Below are 23,862 nucleotides of genomic sequence, written 5' to 3' on the forward strand. Positions count from 1 at the left end.
CTCTGAAGACTGTTGAGACTACCAAACTGCACAAAGGAAATGACAACCCCAATATTAAAGAACTCCTAATGCATTTTTAATCCAATCTTCTCTACATGCGCACCACACAAGACTTGACCTCCTACATAATACATTTAATTGTGCTCCATTTACACTCAATTAAATTTTGCGATACTGTTTTGCAATACTAATTCTTCCAAGGCTGGAGGATTTGACAAACAGCAGGGCTAAGGAATGATACAAAGAGAAAGGTGTCTGGGGCTCATCCCCAGCACGAATGGAGTTACAGCTGTTCTCGGTGGTGTGGTACTCACTGAGTTCCCATTAGTTTGTGGGATTCTCATTTGCTGTAGGCACGTAATTCTTGGGAAAAGTTCTAGATGGAAAAGTTGCTCTCAGCACAGATTTCAACACCACTGTGCTTTAACTCTGTCTCTCTTTCTTTGGCATTGAGACTCACACCCAGGTCTGTGTGCTGAAAAAGCAGTTTTATTAGTGCCTGGCAGTCAGAATTTGGATCTGTTCAAGTGTAAACAAAATCCAGGAAGAAAGTTTGAAAATCATCTGTGAGTGCAGAGGGAAAATTGTGGTTGTACAACGGGAAGTATGACTGTTTGTTCTAGAAACAACCAGGAAAACTGAAGACCAGGAATGTCTGTACTTCTGTAGCCTGTCCCACAGAGAAAATGGAATCAGCAGAATGAAACCCAGGCGTGTCTTGTTTGGTGCTGGCTATTTCAGATAAGAAGGTAAGCTTTCAAAGCTTTTGGGTGTTCACAGACAACTCTGAGCTTAATGCCAGCCTTTTTTTTTGTTTCCTCCTGAGGAATGACACGTCGGAATTCGGGGGGATAACGAGGTGCGTGTAGCAGAGAGCAGTTAGGTTATAAGCACACAGATGGTGGCTGAAGGCTCTGCCTTTTTTCTTTACCTCCTGACACACCCCTGGGTTTATGGAAGTTACGCAATATGCACACCCACCAGTTATGTTTTATTGCTTAATTACTTCTAGGGAACAAACGAAGGCTCCCACACTCATCTCAACTTGGGGATGGAGTTGAGAAAACAGCTTTTTTGGCTGTTTCTACATGTGGTGTGAAATATGACTTAAACGTTTTGGGGAAGAAAAGCACTACAAATATAGGCTAACAAAACAAGATACATACAGACAGTAGCACATACTATAAAGCACATAGGGAGCGTTGGCCAATACAAGAGCCAAGCAAGCTTCCCCCAGGCCTCCAATTTTTTTTTTTTTTAATTGATTACTCAAGCCATGCAGTAGCCTTTCTCATATCATGTCAATCATGCAAACGCACCATTTGAAATCCTGGTAAATAAATCTTTCTCCACGAGGTATACTAGAATTTACTATAAATTTAAGCTATGCTTAAAGTAAGATGTAAGCAAACAAAACTGGTAAGCAGGAAGAAAAGTACCACAAATGCAATTCAGCTGACGTTCACAACTGCACTGAAAACCAAACCAGAGCTACTTAAGCACAGTGGAAACAGAGACATTTAAGTGTATTACCAATGGCAGCTGCTACACTGTCAGCATAGACCAGAGACCAAAATTCAAGCAAAGGTAGAACTCCTTATTAGACCCAACAGTGCAGCTGCAGCAGAAGGAACACACACAGAGAAGCCTTCAGGAAGACAAGCTTTTTTACAGCCATCTCTATCAGCTTCTGCATAGTTTCGGTCCACTGAGATGGAACAGATGTATCAGTTATAACAGATAACTAGAGTCAGAAGATTCCAGGTTTTATCTGTCATTTTCCGACAGTATCAGTTTAACCTGCTGCCCTCTACAACTGGCTTTTTTTTTTTGTTTCAGTTTCCTTTTCTTTAGAAGCTGGAACAACGCTTCCCTAATCCGTAAGGGTTTGTCTCTTCTTGAGAAATGAACTATTATTTCCCTGAGATGCATTTATCGAAAACAGAATCTCTTAATATGAAATTCACAGTTCCAGTCTCTGCAAAATCACAAATGGGGACAGCCTTATTTTGTATTTTAAATAGTCTTTGACATGTGAAATACTACTTTGGCATAGTGAAAATGCAAGAGCAAAAAGTGGTTTTGCCTTCCCTGCTGCTTTTTATTGGAGGTTGAACCATTACCCTACTTTACAGATCAGGAAACTAAGGCGGACAGAAGTCACTTGTCACTGCTTACTGAAATAGTAAGTCAAAGCCTTCCCCGTATTTATCAACTCTGAAAACAGCTCTCAAACCCAATCCCATTTAGTGCTATGCTGTTAAGGAGTGATTCAGCTGCAAAGGCAACCCAGTGAACGCTTCGGTTCAGCAAAATACTGGGCATGTGAGCACGGGGGTTAAAGTTCAGAAGTGCAGGTACCACCTAAATAAAACCTAAAGGTGAGAGAGGGACAGGTCACAAGTGGGTTGTGGGACCTGGAGAGCGATAAAAAGTCCTGAACCACAAAACTCAAGGTTCTGAAGCAGGTCAGGATGTGCTCCTGAGCACTGCCTCAGCAGCCTGCAGGGGCAAAGGGAGCAAGCTGCTCAGTAAATGAAACAACGTGTATTTTATGGAAGTTATGCAACAACTATACTGTAGCTCCATCGGAAACAATGGTAATTACACACCTCTCATATCATCTTCGGATAACACTGTAATTAGGATGTGTCATCACTCTAGCCGTGATTAAAATAATTACCGTAAAAAGTCCCTTGTAAGTAGCATTTACTGTTCCGGTTTCCAAACACGTAGAGGATTATTATTTCTTTTTAAGGCATAATTGCTTTCTCTGTTCACAACTTTTCTCAGCGCTGTTTCCCCAGCCACCTTCCACTTTTACACGGCCATAGGATGTCGTAGCAAAGCAAACTCGTGCAAAAACACTTACAGCTCTTCCAAGTAGGGAAAGTTCTTGAACGCATCCTCTGGTAGCCTGGTGATGTTGTTCATGCTGACGTCCCTGCGGAAGAAGAAACAGAGATTTGTCAGCGAACGGTAAGAGATTTTCACACTGTAGGAAAAAGAAGTGGTGGAGGTGGTCTGATAACAAACAGAAGCTTTCAAGCATCAAACTCCAGTAACTTTCTAGAAATATTCAAGCCAAATTTTCAAAGGCTAGTAACTTAAGACTCCAGTCCCAGCAAAAAAACCAAAAAAACAACAAACCTTTATCATGAGGTGTTGATAAAAATGTTTTCTGCTAACAAAAAGACCAGAAGCCTACAGGGTACGCATGCATGGTAGAGTCAATATGGTGCTGTTATCCCCAGCACTGATTTTCACCAACTTCCACATGCACACAATTTCAACACATGGTTAAGGCCGCTCTAAAACCACAGCATATGAGAAAAAAACTTTAAAGATTATAGCCACCCAGCATTCAGATTTTCACCCCGCAATGCCTTCATTTAAAAAACAACACACAAAAATAAATTGGGACATGCATTGGGACTCAAAGAGCTCCTGACAAACAGCTTTTGGAACAGAAACATGTCCCAGCTCCACCACTGTCCCTTTTTTTCTTTTCCCTTCCTACAAAACCTATAGGCGTCCTCAAGGTAATAGCTTTAAGCAGATTTCACTCACAGGCCATGAGCAGAGGCAGGCCAGCAGCAAGTGCTTACATGATAGGTATGCAGACCTGTTCAGCTTTCTGCTTTCCAAATGAGGAATAAGTGGCAAACTTGGTGCCGTCACCTCAGTTCACATCTATGCAACCATCACAGATAATCTCCTCCTAAAGCAAACCATTACTCAGTATAAGAAGTAGCACAAAACCAATTCAGCTCGATAATTAAACTAATAACTGCCTAATAACAATTCAGAAAACAACACTAGTTCTTACTTTATACTTTGCTACTTCTTTGTTTAAGCATAAATTCAGTGAGTTTAAGGAGAGTCAGTGATGCTCCTTGGTACTGCTGCCACTGGAAAGCACTTCACAGATGGACACATTGCAGCTTGTCAAGGACTCTGCATGCAACACACAGTGCCTCTTAGGACAGAAGCACGCAATCCCATCCATCTGAAAGCAACAGCCCTGAAGTTCCTAGAGCCAGAAAGGTCCAATCTTCAGAAGCATCCCAGGCAATCCTCAAAAGAGTTGATGGAAATCACGTAGACATCTTGCATGGCTGGCGTCCAAATTCTACGTAATTTCAGCTTTCTTTGGGATCCGAAATTAGCAAAGAATGCTTTGTCTGTAGCTCCAAGCGTTAGCACCTATCATTTCAGCAGTAGACTCTCTGGACATAAGCACTAATCAGAACACCTTAACAATGAAGATTTGAGAAGCATCGTTAATATCCACAAACTCTAATCTCATTTTCAGCAAAATTGCATTTCTAACAAAAAGATACATCGTGATTCCAAACTCAGTACTACGATATGAACGTTCAGGGTGTACCTACCCCACTGCTCTGATGCAAAGCTGGTTTTAGTACCAAGTTGCCTCAAACAGAAGCGACAGCAGCAGACAGGTAGCAGGGGCACACTAGGGTTTGTTCTTTGGGGACTGCTCTGCACGTAATAGCAGAGCAACTGTTAAAAAACCCCGCTTACCCTGACGTTTAGTGGTACATTTGAAGCTCAACTACGCATCTTAAAGGCGGTGGGTTTGCACCCCAGACTTGCTGCTGGGATAGGAGCTCCCCAGCACACCACACTGCGGGCCCAACGCCGCTGGCGGCGCGGCCAGGCAGAGCTGCAGCTCCCAGCAGTTAGCCATTAACTCGGCTTATCTGTACGGAGGAGCTGTGCAAATCCCTGCTCTCTTACCACCTTCGGCTGGGGCAGGTCAGGGCGTGATCAGGCACGGAGCTGGCACCGAAACTGCAACAATGAGCAGCCCAAGGTGGCAATGCGTTGCACAACATAAAGCTGCACGGAGGGGATGGCATGAATCACGGCCCTATCGTTGCAATTAGTTTCGCCATTTCAGGCAGAAGAGATTAACAGCAGTAAACAGCCTGCTTCTCCCTCCGACAGCACTACTGCTGGGTGGCTGAGCCATCAACCAGGCTCGCACGTGGACAACAGCTGCGGCCTACCCTGCAAGTTTCAGTCTTCTTTCCGGACAAGGGAAACAGAAAGAAGGATGAACCACAAGCATCTTGCAGAAACCTACCGGGCAATATTGTTTCATTCTCCCAGGTACAGCAGAGCCTGATTTCTCCCGCATGGCAAAGCTACAGCAACACCCACTAATGAGCACAGAGCAGGAGAACAGTGCTGGAGTGTCTGAACTAAGGGACATCTACCTGCAGTAGCCAGCGACTGAAAAGGAAAACCTCAGCCAAAGCCAGTCACAATGGGCCGCTTAAAAAACAAACTTGAAATACTTCTGTGCTCCCCTACGCTTCATGAGCGGCTAACTTTTTTGTCCCTCCACCTATCTTTTGTGAGCCTTAGAAGGAGAAAGGGAAGGAGGGAGAGGAGTGTTTGTTGAAGGAAAGAAGATCGTGTTTCAACAAGGCACCTTTAAAATCCTATAAAATACTCCCTCTGAGCAAGCTTAACCTGTTTGCTGATAGATAATAGCATGTAATACTGCAGGCTCCATTCAGTCTTTTCCAAGTTCTGGGCCCTCTGCCACTGAGCTATTTAATTATAACACTTACAAAAAGATTTAAGTAGAGTTATCTATATTTGAATAAAGCCCTCCCACCTACTTGTACAAAAACAATTAGGTAAAAGGTCCTACTCTTATATAAAATTCCCCAGGTAGTAACACTGATCTAGCTTCAGTAGTAATAGGAAAAGCTACAGTTGTTAGTATTTTTTAAAAACTCAAACATTAAATAAGCCAGATTACTGAAAATGTAATACAACACAGTGCTGGAAAACACTCAGCAACAGTACGTTGTCCATTATCACAGGGAACATTAAAATCACAGTAATGGTTCCTGTCCCCCTTTTTAGACAGTCAAAGAACTGTTGGTCCGATACGCAGCTGTATGGCAGTGGTCATCACTTGGAACAGAATCCAGGTTAAGTCCAGCCAACAAAGCTTCAGAAAAGGACACTAATGCTCCGAGGGCACAAGCCAGTGCAAGTCCCAAAAGTGCTTCTCTTACGACCTCGTTACTGCCAGTCACGCACCTCTACCAGCAATCAAATAACAGCAAAATTCAAACATGACAACAGAAGAACAGTTCTGGCTGCACAAGGTCTCACAGGAGAGCTGTGCACACTCTGTACTGGATTCTTTCCGCCGGGCCAGCATCAGTGCTTGCTGCATCCACAGTAATGGGTCAGGAGCTCCACAGACAGACAGCGGGCTGGAGCAGAAGCCGAGCCAAGTGAACCAGGCTGGTTCAAGCAGCACTGTGGGGCTCAGCGTTGAACCCCTTGGAGGAACGTGCTCACAGGATGAAAACCAATTGATACACAACCAAATCATATCCCAGCAGGCAGTCGCAGCGGAGACCAACAGCTGAACTCCACCTCAGCTTCAGAGTTACCTTCCATTTGGCCAATTCCTTCAGGATAGATATAAAAACTCTCAGGGGACAAAGCAAGTCAGTTTACATTAACAGTGTCCCACATCTTGATCATATTTGGTATGTAATGAAAGTGCAGAAAGCCTGGAGGGTCAGCAGTTAAATTTTAATTAAATTCATTCAATTAAAAAGAGAAAACGTCGGGCTTTTTTTTGTTGTTGTTGTTTTCCTGTATATCCCTGATAACAAGAAGCTAACAATTACTTTCCAGAAGTGTTACTTCACAGACACCACACTGAACACTAATTGCCCAGACTGTGAATTCCATTAATGCAACTACAATATGTGGATCTATTATATGCAGGCATGCCAGCCCCAGCAGCTAAAAAATCACAAATGCCAAGGCAAACAAACATCAAGAAAAGGAAAGATGATGCCCACAGAAAAGCCTACACTTGGAAAGTGACCTTGCAGCAGTGTCTGAATTTCAAAAATGGTGACGTGACACGTCAAAAAATTTATTTCTTACCTTTTAGACATAACAGAATAGAATCATATAATCATTAAGGTTGGGAAAGATCACTAAGATCATCAAGTCCAACCATCAGCCCATCCCTACCATGCCCGCTGACCACGTCCCTCGGTGCCACATCTTCATGGTTCTTGAACACCTCCCAGGATGGCAACACCACACATTTCTCACTGCAAGGTTTGCTCACCTCGACCCGTGCCATTAGTTAACAAGCATAAAGTAACGGCACACAGATGGCCCAGTGTTTGGCACTGAGCTTAGAACTTGTATTCCCCAGCTTCTGATGAGGGCTAGGCAGGGGTCAGCCCAATTACCAATGGGCCAGGGCAGCTACCCCATATCCTCCCATTCTTACTGCCAGGCTCCAGCACAGTTTTCTCCTTCCAGACTTCATTTACCACTTCTTTTAATTAGAAAAAATGTTTGGAACCGTGTTTTGAATTACAATAGATGTTATTCCTCATTAATCTTAAATATGGTCTTATTGCCCCTGAAATGACCACAGACCCACAGTGCTTGAAAAGCCCAGAAACATTTTCTGGACGCATAACTTAATTTTGCACTCACAATAAGCATATCAGTCATGCAATTTATGCAAATGTTTCCTTTTCCACTTCTAAGAAACATTCTTGTAAGAAAGGAAATATCCAAATACTTCAAGGCTTAGTCAACCTCTTCCCTGACCAAGGCATTAACGCTGCTGCATTCCCACCCAGCAAACACACCACTGCTTCCTACAGACCCACAGCACCTTATCACCTTTTGTTTGCACTGCAGCACGAAGCCAGGAGCACGGTTCAACGTGTCACCCTGACTGGCTCTGGACAAACACTTGGCTGCAGACACTCCTTGCCTGCAAGGTTTGCTGCTCACCTGAGCATTCAGCCACTCGAGAAGTTTTCTAGGCAATGCTCATTTGCGGATGAAGCACGTAAGATTCTTCCTCAGGGAGCCATTGCCATTCAGAACAGCCACAAATCCTGGCTAGAGAGGGGGCCAAGGCACACCGCAGCTTTAAGAAATGAGGTACACGGAGCCCTGCTTCAGGAAAAATACCTCAAATGCATATGCATTCTGTTGATGCCAGTCAGCCTTGGGCATTTTGCTGAAGCAGGACCTAAAACATTTTCACTGACAGCCACAGAAAGGCTAAAAAATGCCAGACAGGTCTGTTCCTGCAACAGAAGCAACATTCCCCTCTTTCCCCACCATATTTGTCCTTCCTTCTTCTCATGTCACATCAACCTGTTTTTTTCCTCCAACATGATGTCTTAGCTTTCTTTCAGACACAGTAACTAGCTCTAATGTACCCTATTCATGTGTCAGTCAAGCCATCATCAAGATACTGGAGGGAACAATACTTGTATGCAAAGACCTATTTTGGACTGGTATTTGAGTCACAGTGGGCCAGCCATTAAGCAATCACACGTAGGATTAATGGTCTCTGTTGACACATGGTGTGGAATTAACCAAGAGAGCTCCAATGAGTTATTGCTAAAGGGATCACAGCCCGGAATTGAAATACAGCTCGAGTTCCTGTGCTCCGCCATTCACTTCTTAAGAGCCACAAGTTCGGTGTGGGATTGGGGCTGAAGGAAGAGCTTATTTTCAGCTGGAGAGAGAAACAAAATGCCTTTCGGTGTAAGAGTATTTCCCTTACAGATGTAGAAATTATTTAAAGCAGAGTAAAATGACACATCATTCAGGTTTTGGTATTTGCTTACTCTCTGACCCGGGGAGCGAGCACAAAAACTGGCCGTGACTGCATCAGGCACAGCAGACAGACAGCCTAAGGGTACATCTGTGCTGAGACACTCTTCACACACCCACAGGTATCTGTTATAGGATGGGACCAAGTGGCTCTCGGGAGGCTGTGAAGAAGTGTTGGTGGAGCAGAACAGGAGCTGGCACCTTCCACATCCAGGGTCTGTGCGGGATCCTGCGCGTCACACTGCCACCCCAGCTCTGGGCACGGAAGCTTCCATGTGGTTCTATCAAAGCACTCTCTGACTTCCAAGTTCTTAAAAGCCATGAAGTACAAACCATCATTGACATCCAAGGCAGCTGGGATACCACGCTCGCCTGAGTGCAGACTTGCATCCAAACTATTCTTAACAACCAGCACTTGCTGGCAAAACTGGAGATGATCTGCAGAAGCCAGCCGAGGTGACCAGAAGGAATTTTCAATCCATAAGCCTCCGTGCACAAATCTGACAAGTGCAGCCTTGTTGTGGGGGAGAAGAGAAGACAGCAACAGGTTGTATGCTTTAGGCTACAACCTATGGCACCCCCAGGGTGCAGTTACACCCTATTTGCTGACAAAGAAAGCTGACTTGTGTTCCACTGTGTAATTGCTTATAGGCAGCATGCTGTAATCAGATCATTAAGAAAAATCAGACCAATCATCTGGATATAAATAATAACCCTTCTGCTTTCTGTCCTCCCTACAGGAAGGAGGGAAGGTACTAAAGAAGGCAATGAGGACTTGACAACTAAAGAAGACACAACACACAGCTACATCATCAACAAAATCAACACCAAATTCCCTAAAGAGTTTGACAAAAAGACATTTGTCGTGCCTTAAGTAAATGAAGTTTAACACCATGCTTGCAGCCCACCTCAAACAGGATGGTATTGGCATCTGAGTTTCACAGTAAACCATCAACATTACAACCCCATGCATCTCTATTTTCATTCATGAGTTAAGTCAGTCCCAGGTTAGGGACATGTCAGAGTTTTAATTTAAGGCTAAATCCAATACAGACACTCCACACATGTGACAAGGTCAATGTTATGTACACAGCTATTGAGGGAGCTCTCAAGCACTTTTCCCCTCATCAAAAGCTTTTGTGAGCAACCGCTGCTGAAGTATTAACGACAGCACCAATCTATGTAACCTCACCAGCTTAATAAAGCCCATCTTGCTTTCTTTTTCCTCCCCACCTCCCTTCTCACGTCCCTGCTCCTCAGCCACAAACACCCACAACACGCTGAGCTCCACGCACAGCTCCAAGGGCAATTCCAAGCAGCTTAAAGGCCTCCGAGGGCCCAGAGAGCCAGGCTCACCCTTTGGACTCCAGGACAGCACATCTCGCTCCTCCTAGCAACAGCCCTACAACAAACAGTGCCAGCCCAGCGCTGCTGGAGGAGCTGGCAGCCTCTGGCCACAGCCCCGACCAGGCACCACCAACTCTCAAGAAGACGGGGATACAGCTATGGATGTTTCTGACAGAGCCCAGCACTTAAAATCACCAACAGAAACGCAGCACTATCCTTTTACATGCACACACGTATGGAAGTCTTCTGCTTTCGCTTCATCGTTTTGCTCTGTTAAGAAGGAGCACGTGAACGGCTGCAAATTCAACTGCACAAAAAAGCCAACTTCAGTAACTCCAAGTATTTTGAATTTTACTCGTTTTCTGCTGGTTTATTTTGGTCTGCTCGTCTGTCCCACCCAATGTTTAGAAAGCAACTCGAGCCTCAGAACTCTGGGTAAGCCCGACATTTTTAGGAGACCAAAGCAAAAAAAGGCAAAACAAAATTAGCGTATGAACACAGTCACTGATAGGATTAAGTCAGAACAGAAAATATAAACATTTCAACCAGACCAAACCTATAGACAACAGTGCCAACCTTTGGGGATTTTTTTCACTTGCATAACACACATAACTTGGATGCAACTAAAAATTATTTCTGGAAAAAAAACAACAACAAAAACAAGCTTTTTCTGCAGTACAGCTCTATAATTATCTATATGCTGTGGGAAAACAAAAAGCACACAGTGCTGCTTTCTAGTGTCAAAATAGATTTCATGGCAGCACCTGGAACTGCCTTTATAGAACTCAGTGTGCTTTCACGTGGCACTTTCTGAGGCATCTCGAGCTGGCTAATGACAAACAAGCTACTCAGTTTTGCTAAGATGCAAAACGTAGGGTTTGGTAATTCTTAGTCGTCAGCTACGGCATAGCATTTTAACAGGAAAGTAATTCCCAATTTGAGTAAAAGGCTTTCCACCATGCTGAGTTATGCTGGTTTCAGCTACATTCCTCTTTTTGATCTGAGATGTATGGCCAAGTCCACTGCGCACAGCAAAATACAGCGGTCATTCACGTCCACCCTTACCTCCCAAGGAGCCTTAGACACTAACCTAAAGGAGAGCCACACGAAATGCCTGCCAGGACACTCTCAGAGATCAGCTACAGATTCAGCTGGTCAGGCCTTTCACTGCCAGCACATCTGCGTGTGCTGCCGTCACTGCCAACACTGCACGAACAACTTCAGAGCACTGCTCACACACAGTTCATGTTCTCAGCAGCTTGGCAGAGCTGGGGCCCTGCCCTGAAAGCAGCTGACGGATGACAAATATATATATACATACACACATGCACACACTATCATTATAAACCATGGCTAAATGCAGACTTTGGGTGGCTAGAGAAGGGGCCCCCACTGCCACCCTACTGCAATCACCAGCAGGCCTGCTGAGCAGCTAAGATGGATTTTGGCATAACAAACCTCAGTGGATGAACTGTGAACGAGACATGGCTTCTTTATCTACAACTGCCCCAAACTAGAGCAAACGTCTCCAGGATCAACACAGTTGCAAGCCCAGTTCATCATCAGCCAAACCTTTTCATTCACATGACCTAAAAGCATAGGTTCCAACAAAGATATTCGAGGAGAAAGTAAAAACAAGGGTGCAGGAAAGGCCATTCTAACATTCTGAACTAACTGACGGTGATGTGGGAGAGGAGGCTGCAAGTTCCCAGCTCAAAGATGCTTCCTGAGGTCCCTAAATCTTGCAGTTGTGGGCTGTCTGCTAGCTGCAAATGTCATTCTGCAGCTATATCACAGAGCAGCTAAGCATGGTCTGACGACCATGACAGGGTTAATGCACACTGCAAACCAATGAATAAAATAAAATAAACACCCTACAGTTAATCTACTCTGTCACACAACCTGAGTACACTGCTAGCGCAGGGAACCCAGCCATTTAGGCAGTCCTACTCCAAGCCAGCATATTCACTGTAGTTTTCAATAAACATCTACACAAGTCACTGGAGGGGGAAAAAAAAATAAAAAAATCTGTTTTCTTTCATACAATTCCACAAAACTAACTGTCATCACAACCATCCTTGTGGCAGAAAAGTCCATATTTGCCCGCAGTTAAATCCGTCTGCAGCTGCCCTGTGGAAAAGACAGCCAATAATTGGCTTCTTTCACCTCTGTTAACCACGAACAAAAGTGTCATTCAGCTCCCAAATGGACAGAAGGCACCAATGGATGGGCAGCTAGCTGAGCCAATGGGCTGGAATAACAATAACCCTGCAGCATTTTCTTTTTCCTTTTGTTTAGTCTTTCAAAGCCCTTAATTAAGACCCTCACAAAGCACCCCTACAGGCTCCTTTCAATGAGGCATTACACGCCTGTTTTCTTGTATTTAAGGAAGAAAAGTAACAGGGATTTCTGAAACACATTAAGCAGTATACACAATTTCCACGTATTCACCACCGAAATACTGTTACATTTCAGCTTTTAAATATTATCGGCAATAAAAGACAAGTTGGAGTTTGCTGTGTCCCCTCTTTGCTGTAGGTTCCTTGCTATTTTAAGGTAAAAAACACCAACAGCATGCAGTCGGCCATTGATGTGCCAGAAGGGCACGGCGCTCATCCAGCCCCACGGCGGGCAGACAGACGGAACGGATGGACGGACGGACGGACACGGCCAGACAGCCCTGGCGGTCCCAGCATGGGCTGAAAATCGCACTTCTCTACACTCAGATAGGCTCTGCTGGCTGGAGGGGCCTCTCCAATGATCAGCCTGCAATGCACGTGGAGGTCTTCAGCGTGACAAGGTGCCAGCAGACCTCCTGAAAGCACATGGTGCTCCTGGGCTTTGGCTGCGCCTCAGCAACGGCAGCCTCTCTGCTTCCTCTTGGCTGCTGTTTGTTTTACACTAACCCAAGAGCCAGCTGCTTGTGCCCATATTTACACAGCCCAGGAAGCAACTTGCCTTTCAGGAACCGTCCTCCAATGTTAGGCACCAAAATCCCTCTGAGTCTTCACTGAGACTGCCGAATTAATGGCCAACAAATACCCAATGGCTGTCACACAGCGTTCTTGCTTCCTCCTGCTACACAGAAATAGGATGTAAGTCTGCAACAAGGTAAGAAAAAAAAGAAAGGGGATTGGAAATATATGCATTATTGAACTCCAAGTGTATATTTTCAGGAAGCCTGTCCACCAGGACTTGTTACAGCAATGATCTTGCTGGAATTTCAACGTTGATCAAGCAGGAATTTGCTCTCAAGTTGAATTTGCTCTTCAAGTATAAGAAGCAATTTAAATTTCAGGAATGAACGTAAAGCATCATCCTAGGTATGTTTGGTGTTATTAGATACAATCCAAACTCATACTGTGCCAATACAAGTACCCCAACAAGAGCACCTGACAAAAGACCCTTCAAAACAAACTCCCAAACCACACAGAATCACACAATCGTTTTGGGTTAGAAGGAACCCTCAAAGGTTGTCTGGCCCAACTGCAAGAAACAGGGGCACCTACAGCTCCATAAGGTGCCCAGAGCTCCGTCCTGCCGCACCTTGCACGTCTCCAAGAACAGAGCATCCACTGCCTCTAGGAAACCTGCGACAGTGTCTCACAACCCCCTACTGTAAAAAAAAAACTGCTTCCTTATGCCCAACCTAAATCTCCCCTCTTATTTTGAAACTGCTTCCCCTTGTCCTATCACAACAGAACCCAAGTTACACTGGAAGCAACAAATGCCACTGTTATAATATAGTGTAAAAAAGCAAAACAAGACTCAACTCCTCCCTCCCATGCCCAAAAAAAGCCCCAGGCCCAGCTCTCAAAGGGGAAGACCTGTCTCTCACTAGTGCACGGCCCAGCACTCAATACTGATAGCTCTCACAGCCGTGGCCTAAAAGCATAAAATAACACGGCCTGCTCTGCCAGCACAGTGGCTGCACAGGCTGGTGGAGGACTGCTCCTCCGTGCCCATGTTCCCAGCAGAACGAGCTGCATCAGCACACAAGGTGTCCTGCTGGCACAGCGTCTGCCCAGCTTGCTTGGTTAGGAGTCACATCCCAGATGGAACAGTTGTGCTAACCAAATTCAGCAGAAGAGCTCTGGGCCTTCTGGATGCTCCCCTGATACGAAGGAAAGAGAATAACGCTTACCATTGCTGACACAAGAATCTAAGAACACTTAGTGTGTTTTCCAGTTTCTCAAAAGAAAATTCATAAATCTGAATGAAATCTTTCACAGGAACTCTGACAAAATTGAATCTGATAGCTGTTGCTTGCCATTATAGATAAACGAGGCCAAAGAAGCACTTATTGAAAAGGTCAAGTTCTTCCTTCAGTCTCTTCAGCACTCACATGACTACACTATTTAAACCTAAGTAGATTTTTATCACCAGACCGTCAAGAGAAAAACAGCATACTTAATGCAAATCCAACATCACAAGTATTTACATGAAAAACAAAGACCTACCACATGAACTATCTAGCCCACACTCTTTGCAACAGAGATTAAGGCTTGTCAAGTTTAATCATGTACACGAGATCAATTCTTTATATAAACACATCTAATGCACTTGCGATGGAAAAGCAGGAGACCCACGGAAAGCAATCTAAGTGATCTACCTGCACTTCCAGCCTGCCTGGCTGTGCGCCCTCCTGGCAGCACGCATTTTGATTCCCAACAAGAAAACTGGACTTGTGATCCTCTGCTTCCTCAGCTACCTCCACACAAAAACACACGGCTATGCACACTTCATACACACTTTTCCAACACCATCCCTCTAGTTTTGCCTGTAAACAACCATCAGGATATAACAACGGCAGCTTAATGGAAAGTCATACATGACATTGTCACATTCAAAGCACTTGATCTTTCCCACATATATGAAGATAGTCCATTTTATAAACACATTTGCTCTGTAATTAATAATAGAATTAAATAACTTATCCTAATACAGGCACCATCTATCCCAGGGATCCAACACAAACTGAACTTTTTATCACAAAATAGTTGTGTACAGTTACACGGCATAGAAGGCAGCATTCCCATCCCTTTGATATATCGGATGATATATTTTGTTTAGCACACAGATTAATATAAGTTGCAGAAGACAAAGCTGCTAGAACTAATTCTGCACTTCCCCCCCCTACCTAAATGATTCTTCTCTTACTGCCTTAAAATAAAAAGATTTTAAGGAAGAAATATCCAATAATTTAAAAAAAAAAAAAAAAAAAAAATCAGAAAGATGTAATCCTGAGAAACTTCCACCAAATTAAATATGCGCTTATTTGCTATCACAGGAGCAATCAGTCTGGCAATACTGCATCACATTCATCTCATATGGAGTCACGCTCTTTTGACGTTTAAATAGTATATGACTAAACAGCAGTTGCTTGTAAAAAGAAATGGCTGAATTAATGGAAGTTATTTACTAATTTATATTTCCTTTTACCTGAGTCACCTCACACGCAGCATGAGAATGAGGTGCAAAGCAGTGCTTTTCTTCTAAGTACCTACTGCCTTTATTTAAGTGAGAAATTTGGTAGTTCTATACACCTAGCAGCGCACTGAAGCTTAACATGAAATGTAAAAGGTATAAATTATGTTTCCAGGACAGTTTCAGGCACTGCTGTGTTTGGAATTGCTTACTGAGCAACGTTGTTTCTCCAAACAGACTAACGTGCAGAAGGGTAAAGGGCAGTGAAGGTAATTATTGGAAGTAAATCTCTCCCTAGGCCAGAAAAGAATAATTAAGCTTGTGCATGTTAAATCACACAGGGGAAGTGAACAATGAAGTAATCAAGTACAAACGACAGTAAGGCCTATCCACAATTCTCTTGAAGGGAAATTAAGGCAGCAAGATTGTTTCAGCAACACAACCATGGCATCCCCAAACTGCATTCATACTCTGTATAAACGCATACGCTTCCCCTGGACACACACACACACACATACACTCTCACCCCCCAGAGAAAGCATGCAGTAACCCAGTAATTAAATGAGTGTGCTGAAACCCAGAGCAGTTAAACTGCATTCTGCAAGCCCAGATCCAACATAGTTTACTTATTGCTCATTAATCTCTCCACAGATAGCATCTTTTCAACAGTTAAAAAATGCTTAAAATACACCTGAGATTTTCAGCAGTGGAGGTGCTCACCGTGCTTCCACCATTACATGGAGGAAACCATCTTGTTCAAATGGCTTTAACAGAAGAGAACAGGTGAGACGAGCTACTTGCCTAGCCCTTCCTCAGAAGCCTTGGGCTGTTGTGCAGAAACCCAAGGAAAGTCATTTGCACAACCCCGAGAAGATGGTGAAGCTGCAACAGCATCTCCTCCTTCTACACGAGTTGCATATCTGGGGCAGAGAGCCTTTCTAAGGCACAAGCAATGCCTTTTTGCTGGCAAGGCAGCACCAGAAGACCATTTGTTTGCCTTTTTAATTACACAAACACTCAGTTATTATTTGCTGAAGCTTCTTGGATGACCTACATACATTCCCTGAAAATTAACTGGGTGCTAAGTGCTTTTAAAACAAAAAGCACACATGGAGCATGCACTCCTTCACAATTCAGGGAGCGACAGGGAAATTCATATTCAGCTCATACCTGTTGAAGACAGGCAAGCTGGAGAACACACGTAACCCTCAACACCACAACACTAACGGGATGGAAAGAAATAAGAAAGGCTGCCTTATTTAAAAAGGCAGCTAGAGTTTGGAAAGTCAATTTTGGGTGTTTACCATTCAAGAGATCCACGTAGGCAAGCACATACCACGTTTTGTCAGGAGCAATATTTACTGCTCCAAGGTTGTGGGAAAAAGCTCAACGTACAGCTGCACTCTTACCAAACAGGGAACTTCATGTTGGGGAGAGCAGTGTGTAGACATTCCTAACTGTGTGTTCCCCACGAGCATAACTGAAGCTCATGGAGGAAGATGATTTCACACTGCCCAAGTAATCACAACTTGCACATGGCATCCCTCAGACGTCGACAGGACACTGAACCCTCAGAGCTGCAAACAATGGCATTAAGGAGGATATTTTTGACGTTCCTGTTATCATTCCATTTTCCGTTGCTGATGGCACCAAATCAGCTGAGACTCAGTGATGTGCTTTGCCTGAAAGAACTGTGGGATGAAGTCGGTTAGACAAAAATCCAGAGTATTTAGATACATGCATCAACCCAACGTGCATTACAGTATTCTTCCCAGCCATGTGATCGATTCATTATTAGGGCACAAAAAATTGTCTTGTGCGAATGAAGAGACAGCAACAGTACAGGCAGTCCTACTCTGAAGCAGGAATTCTGACACATTGCTGTTTAAACGAAAGTCTTCTCTTCCAAACACACTTCAGATTTATTTTACTGGCACGACTGCTCAGGAGAGATTCTAAAAAGGAAACGTCGGCTTTGCAGCGCAATTGCAGAGGCTGAAGCCATGAACGACCGCTGTTTATTATCCTCAAAACCCTACTTAAAATTCCTAACTGCACATTTCTGGCCCGGAGACCAGGGTTTTGTGGGAAAGATGGTAAAAAACAAGCAAACAGATCAACAAACTCCTTGAAACTTCTGGAAAAGAGATTTCGAGCAAGAGTAAGTCAGTTCTGATTAGGTCACTACTTGAAGCTGGGTATTCAAGAAATTTAGTCTCCACTGAACACTCAGCACAGCGCCAGCAGATTTGCCCTTGGAAAAGACATGGATTTTCTACGCCTAGCAAGAGCCACACTAGTTCTGTAAAACATTAACAGTTTGGTCAATATTAGCAAATCCATTTTACTACTTTTTTTTTTTTTTTCCTCCCCCTTCTTAAACCTAAGCGTTCCAATTAGAATCATAGAATCAAATAATTATTTTTACATGATCCGACAGCGACAGGACAAGGGGGAATGGCTTTAAACTACAAGTGGGGAGGCTGAGGTTAGACTTTGGGCAGAACTTCCTCACTTGGAAGGTGCTGAGGCCCTGGCACTGCTGCCCAGAAGCTGTAGGCGCTCAAGCCTTGGAGGTGCCCAATGCCAGGCACATGGAGCCCTGGGCACCCTGAGCTAGGGGGGTTGAAGCTCCATGATCTTTAAGATCCTTTCCAACTGTAAGCCACGCTATGATTCTATATAAAAAAAAAAAAAAGAAGATAGCTCCTTGCAAGCTTTTATAACAAGAGAGAGCCAAGTGAAGGCTGGACGCAGCAGCTCTGCCAAGGAGCAGACCCTGTGTGCTGCCTGCAAAGACAGGACTGAAGTATCCCATATGTTTTCCTTGTAGTAACAGCCCTATTGAAAGCAAGGCCATGCCGCTCTCCCCGCTGAGGCACTGGGTCAGGCTATTCATGTGCAACTGTGCACATGTCAAGGAGGTAATGGGAAAACTCCCCTTCCTCCCCCCCCCCCCCAAAAAAAAAAAAAACAACACATTTTCACAGGACAAGGTTATAAAATGCATGACCATGTTTGCAGCATCATTAAGCCAAATTAAACAGGTTTAGGCCTCCCCTGCATACTTCAGAAATTGCACATCCATTTATGATTCATTGTTAATTGTGCACCATTTAAAAGTCCAAACACATTTTCTCCAGGCTTTTGGAGTGAAGATAGTCCATGTGAGACCCAGCACTCCTCCAGGATTGGTCGGGGGAGAGAAAAGGAGGAGGTACAGTGCTTACAAAAGTCCTCATATTTGAATAAGAAAATGCTGCGAGTACAGCTGTTCGCTGCAAGGACCTGATTTTTCAGGGCACTCTTCACAACTTCACAAATTCTTTCCATTTTTTCCTCAAGGAAAAGAATTAGCACTTCTTTCCTTACCAGAAGGCAGCACCTTCTGTACAGCTTCTGCAGACCACATATGGGTGGTTTGAGGCTCCTCCCGCATTCTTAACCCAGGGCTTGCAGGAATAAGATGCTGAGTTTTAAAGAGTTTCTTATGTCTCATAGTAGCTTGGGCTCTTTTTTTTTTTATCCTGAACAAAATCACCTTCAATACTTTAAAGCAAGAGGTTTAATTAAATGTGTAATTATCGATATTAGACTTGAACAACAACAAAACCTATTGGTACGCTGAGGATCCCATTTCAACAAGAGAGCTGATAATGCCTTGTAGGAATGATCTTGTGTCATACCAGCAGACATCCAGCTCTGCCTCCAACTGGCATCACCTGAGAAACAAAAGAAACCTCCTTCTATAGGACAAATGTTTTGCAGTTGTCTTGCCCATTATTTTTGAGATCATGGTTGTAAGAGATACATATAACGAACAGCACAACTTGATTGTACTGCAAGCTTTCTACTTCAGCACAAGGCACTGACAGCAGCACTAACTCAGAACTTTGAAAAACAAGGTCAGCTCTTTTGCCAGGTAGATTGCCATTTCTGCATGATTTAATTACACTTTCTGGGCACCAACACATGGTAGATGCTCCCCATTTGAATCGTCTGAGTAGGAAGGGACCTTTACAGGTCACCTAGTGGGACTCCCCTACATTGCACAGACACCCAAAGCTCCAGCAGGTGCTCAGAGCCCCAACCCTGACCAAACTACCTTGATGTCCACAACTGCACCCAGTTCTGCACCCACCACCGCTGGCTGCCTCTGAGTCACAGAGGGAACGCTAACAACCGCAGCCACATTTCCAAAAGGGGGTCCAAGGGAACCCAAAAAAACCAATACCACATAACCCGAACTGTTCAGACAATAGTTAGAAAATATCTTATCAAAAAAACTGCAGCAGTATTTGAAAGGCAGGTATGAAATACTACCCAAGAGGATTTCCCTATAGCCAAATCCTGGGTCAGTGCCGCAGCAGATGGCAAGCCAACCAGGTAGGAAGGACAGCCAGGACTTCTAACGTGGGAAATGCTGCTGAAGGCTCTGTTTACATGGGTCTCCTAACATCTAAATCCTCAGCGCCTGAACTGACAGATTTCTTTTTGCCATGTAGGGATGGTTTCTTCTGTCCTACCCTATCCTGCCAATCCTCTCTCACCTCTGTCACCTATTTCTAGGATGATGCAGATTTCTCCAGTTCTTTCCCCAGCTACTTCAGACCTCCCGTCATCCCCAAAAACCCCCAAACCCACTAAGCTGCAGCCCAAAAACTCAGTCTTCCTAACTGAGCAACGCTGAGGCTAACCAGCCGGCAGCCACCTTGCTGCCTTGCTTATTTGCAAAACAAGCAGCAGGCAAACCTGAGCTGTTTGCAAATTCTCCAGACCATAAACACCACATGAGCTCATGCCCATTCCCAACATGAGGATGAGCTTCAGGAACGAGCACCAGGGCAGCAGAAAGGAGGAAAGAGCACAAGCAGACATGGGGAGACCCTCACCGAGCTCCTGCTCCCTCTGAAAAGGAGGAAGGGTGCTCAGCCCTTCTGAAATCCAGGCCAGTAATTTTCTCTGGGTAAATAAGAGCTTGTGTCCTGCAAAATTGCTGGCTTAGATGTAGAATACAAAACAAATAAAGATCCTTGCGGAGGAAGTTTCTTTGGGTTTTGTTTTGTTTTTGAGCCGTTCTACTACAGCTTCCATATTTTCCATCTCAGGCGGAGAGTCACCAGCAAATTCCTCTCGAGAACTGAAGAGCTAATTATTTACCAGCACAAACCTGCTTGCACTGAAGTCCAGTTGTGGTGGTTGTTTTTTTTTCCACGCTACAGACTTATCTCGATATCTGTTCCCCAAGTCACATTTACGAGCCCCTGCCAGTGAGCACCCAAGAAGAAATGACACATGGCTGAAATACGTGTCCTCAATGTGCAAAACAAACACCAAATACCTGACAAATCATCTGTTACGGTGGGGCGCCGGGCCTTTTTCTGGGAGGAAGAAAAGGAAAAGAGAGGTAGCAGCCAAACATCAAGTTTGCTGCCAACAGAAAACATTCAAAGGATAAAAATACGCATCAAGCTTTGAAACAGCAACAGATTCCACAGAAGGGTTCCCAGCAAACCAGGGGCCTACAGCACCAGGGCCAGAGGGATACCCAGAGCAGAGACAGAGGGCTGTCTGCAGCCCTTCAGAAACGAGGAATGAGGAACAGGTCGGCTCCATTCCCTGGTTCTGGAAGACAGAATAAGCTTTTCATTACTTGCCAGCGCATCACTGCTATGTTGCACAGGCAAGTGAAAAACTAAACAGAGTAACTGTAAAACCTTCAAACCTCTCATTAGATAAGGCCTTTCTATCTCAGGAGGACAGCAATTAAGCTACATTTTCCAGAGCCCTGGCTGTGTCTGGACATCCTTTCTTCTCGCGCGGCAGCTCTGCTAGACAGCATCCCCTGAGCCTCCTCCAGGTCCTTGCTGTGCAGACTGGACGCCAGGGGATGCAGAGCACAGCAGGTGGGTACCCTGTGAGTGAGTACCCACTGCCTTTCAGTACCTTTCTGCAAATAAAAGTGCCAGGGGACAAAAAACAAAAAAAAAAAGAAAAAGAAACACGCTCACTGTGCTGAATCCAAACAGTACCATATAATTTTGCCATTTATACATAAACACAGCAGGAAATTAACTCAAACGTGAGACAGGGGAGGTACTTCTGCACTGCCTATGAACTGAAAAGAAGGCAATCAGCTCTCTGCAGCAGCCAGAACAACCTGCATGACAATGGGGTCAAATAGGACCCTTCCTCAGCGTGACATCTTCATCCCATGAAGCTCTGGAATCACCCACAGCCGACTGTAGGGTACACGGGTTATAGAGACCAGCAGATAAGAGGGCTGCTTCATCCTGAACACCCAGCCCTGCAGCAAAAGTGGGTAAATGAGATCCAGCGTTCTGGGAGGCAACGAAAGAAGGCAACACTGGAACACTTATAGTAAAACCGGAGTGTTTAAAACAAAAGTGATAACTGTGGGGTCAATTCACAAAAGGACTGTGGGACAGATGGCTGTCCTGCACGCCCCTGGAAGCAGCCAGGCCCATTTCAGATATCCCTGAAGCCATTACCCAGAACTACCTGCTTTCTGTCTCCTGCAGACCACTCACACTATTTTATTTATTAAGCCCAAAACGAAAATTCCAGTTCTCAAAGCAGCACCGTGAGCACGCCCCGCTGTGACTTCTTCCCATGAAGATGAACGCGTTCCAGCATACGTGTGTGAAGTGTCAGAGCAAGGCTCAGCAGTGTGCTGCACTGACTACAAAAGCCAAGCCACCACCACCTCAGCATTATTGCCCAGGCATATCAGCTCACTGGGTGACAGTTACGTTGCAACCAAGCAGAATCCCAACCTTCATAAGCAGAAAACAGGGCAGCTGGTAATTAAGAGCTACATAAACACCAACCTAAATTATACGGAACAAATGGCTGCCCACAGCAGAAGCATCAACTAATTACCCCTGGTCGTGTCCTCCCCACTCCCTCCACATTCCTCCATCCAACCCATCCGCACCAGACCTTCAGATAGCTCAGATCCAATGCTGCCACACCTCTCTATCTTCCAAAATCCCTACGCTGAGATGCCTGCCTTCAGCTCTCCTGATTCAAGCCCCGTCTCTCCTGATTTAGAAGCAGAGCTGCTGCTCTGATACCACAATACCCCCGACGTGCTGCCTCGCAGCAACAGCTCTCAATCACCAGTGCCAAAACGCAGCCATATATTTGCTCCACTACCACAGAGCACTGTTTGCCAACCTGTTCTGAGCCATCCCTGTGCTACAGACCCTGCTGCTATGGCTGTAATCACAACAAGCCCCGTAGCAGCACTAAGGGGATTTCCTAGCATCACCGTGCTGCCCGACACGGAGCACAAAAAGCTTTCTTCTCTACACACCGCTAAGACGCTTTGCCATGACACAGACGTGTCACCTGGAGGGAGCGATTTGATTTTATTTCTTTCTTTGCACAGCTCTCCCGGGCGCAGCCGGAGCAGGTTCGGAATAGGAAGCAATAGGAAGCTTGCTACTGAGCATTCTGTATGCTGAACTTCCAGCGGCCTTACTACAGCAGTCTGATTGAAGCGCAGAGCTATCGCGAAGGCACCCCGTTTTTGCGCTGTAAACAAGGGAAAAAGAAAAACAAACAGGGACCAACAGCATCCTTTACGATCAGCACAGCTGGGGAGCGCCTGCTCGGGTTCCAGTCACTCAGAAGCAGCCCTGTGGGAGCTGACCTGCACAGCAACACCAAGTTAAAGCTCTTTGTCAGCCCGATCCGCGACGGCTGCCGGCTCTTCGGACGCACCGATTCCATTTGACGAGACAACCCAACAACGCGGGAAGCCGCCAAACCCAGCGCAGCCCAGCGCTTCTCCCAGCAGCAGCTCCGATTCTCCACCTCTAGCAGCGGAACGAGCCTCGCACCGTGAAGCGGAGCCGCGGAGCTCCGGAGGCGCTGTGCTGCCGGCGCCGCGCCCCGCTCCCACCTGCCCCCCTCCGCCCCCCACTTACAGTGCGTGTGTGAAGGCGCTGAGCCCCGGCGGCACCGCGGCCAACCCCCGGCCGGAGCAATCGACTCCTCGATCCCCGTCGCAGCTGCAGGAGGCCGGGCACGGTGGTGGAGAGGCCCCGCCGCTGGGCCCGGCCGAGCTGCCCAGGCCCCAGGCGACGAGGCCGAGCAACGCGAGGCACCGCATCGCCGGGCACCGTACCGCAACGCGGCACGGCCCCGCCGCAAGAAAAAAATAATAATAACAATAAAATAAAAATAAAAGCGACGATTTAAAACAATAATAAAAAAGATTATAAAAAATAATGATAAAAAAAAAAAAAAACTAGCACCGCGGAGGAGGACAAAAAGCTCTCCCGGTCGCCGCCCCGCCCCGCCGCTCCTCAGCGCCGCAGGTAGGGCGCGGGGGCGGCCATGGCCAGCGGACCGCGGGGCGGACGCGGAGCGGAGCGCGGCGCAGCCCGGCTC

At 45.4% G+C, this 23,862-nt stretch overlaps 1 protein-coding gene across 1 annotated transcript in view; it reads right to left on the bottom strand.

Moving 5' to 3' along the window:
- Positions 1–23,596, bottom strand: part of LGR4 (leucine rich repeat containing G protein-coupled receptor 4) — a 59,629-nt gene extending 36,033 nt beyond the window's left edge. The window contains exons 1-2 of the mRNA XM_042882730.1: positions 23,397–23,596; positions 2,873–2,944 (exon numbers count right to left, since the gene is read on the bottom strand). Coding sequence (XP_042738664.1) covers positions 2,873–2,944; positions 23,397–23,581 — 257 coding nt within the window. The 5' untranslated portion in view covers positions 23,582–23,596. The remainder of the gene's footprint in view (positions 1–2,872; positions 2,945–23,396) is intronic.
- Positions 23,597–23,862: the final 266 nt, after the last annotated feature.

The sequence above is a fragment of the Lagopus leucura genome, unplaced genomic scaffold (assembly GCF_019238085.1).
Source record: "Lagopus leucura isolate 7727_CA_CO unplaced genomic scaffold, USGS_WTPT01 Super-Scaffold_100035, whole genome shotgun sequence".
Classification (NCBI taxonomy): domain Eukaryota; kingdom Metazoa; phylum Chordata; class Aves; order Galliformes; family Phasianidae; genus Lagopus; species Lagopus leucura.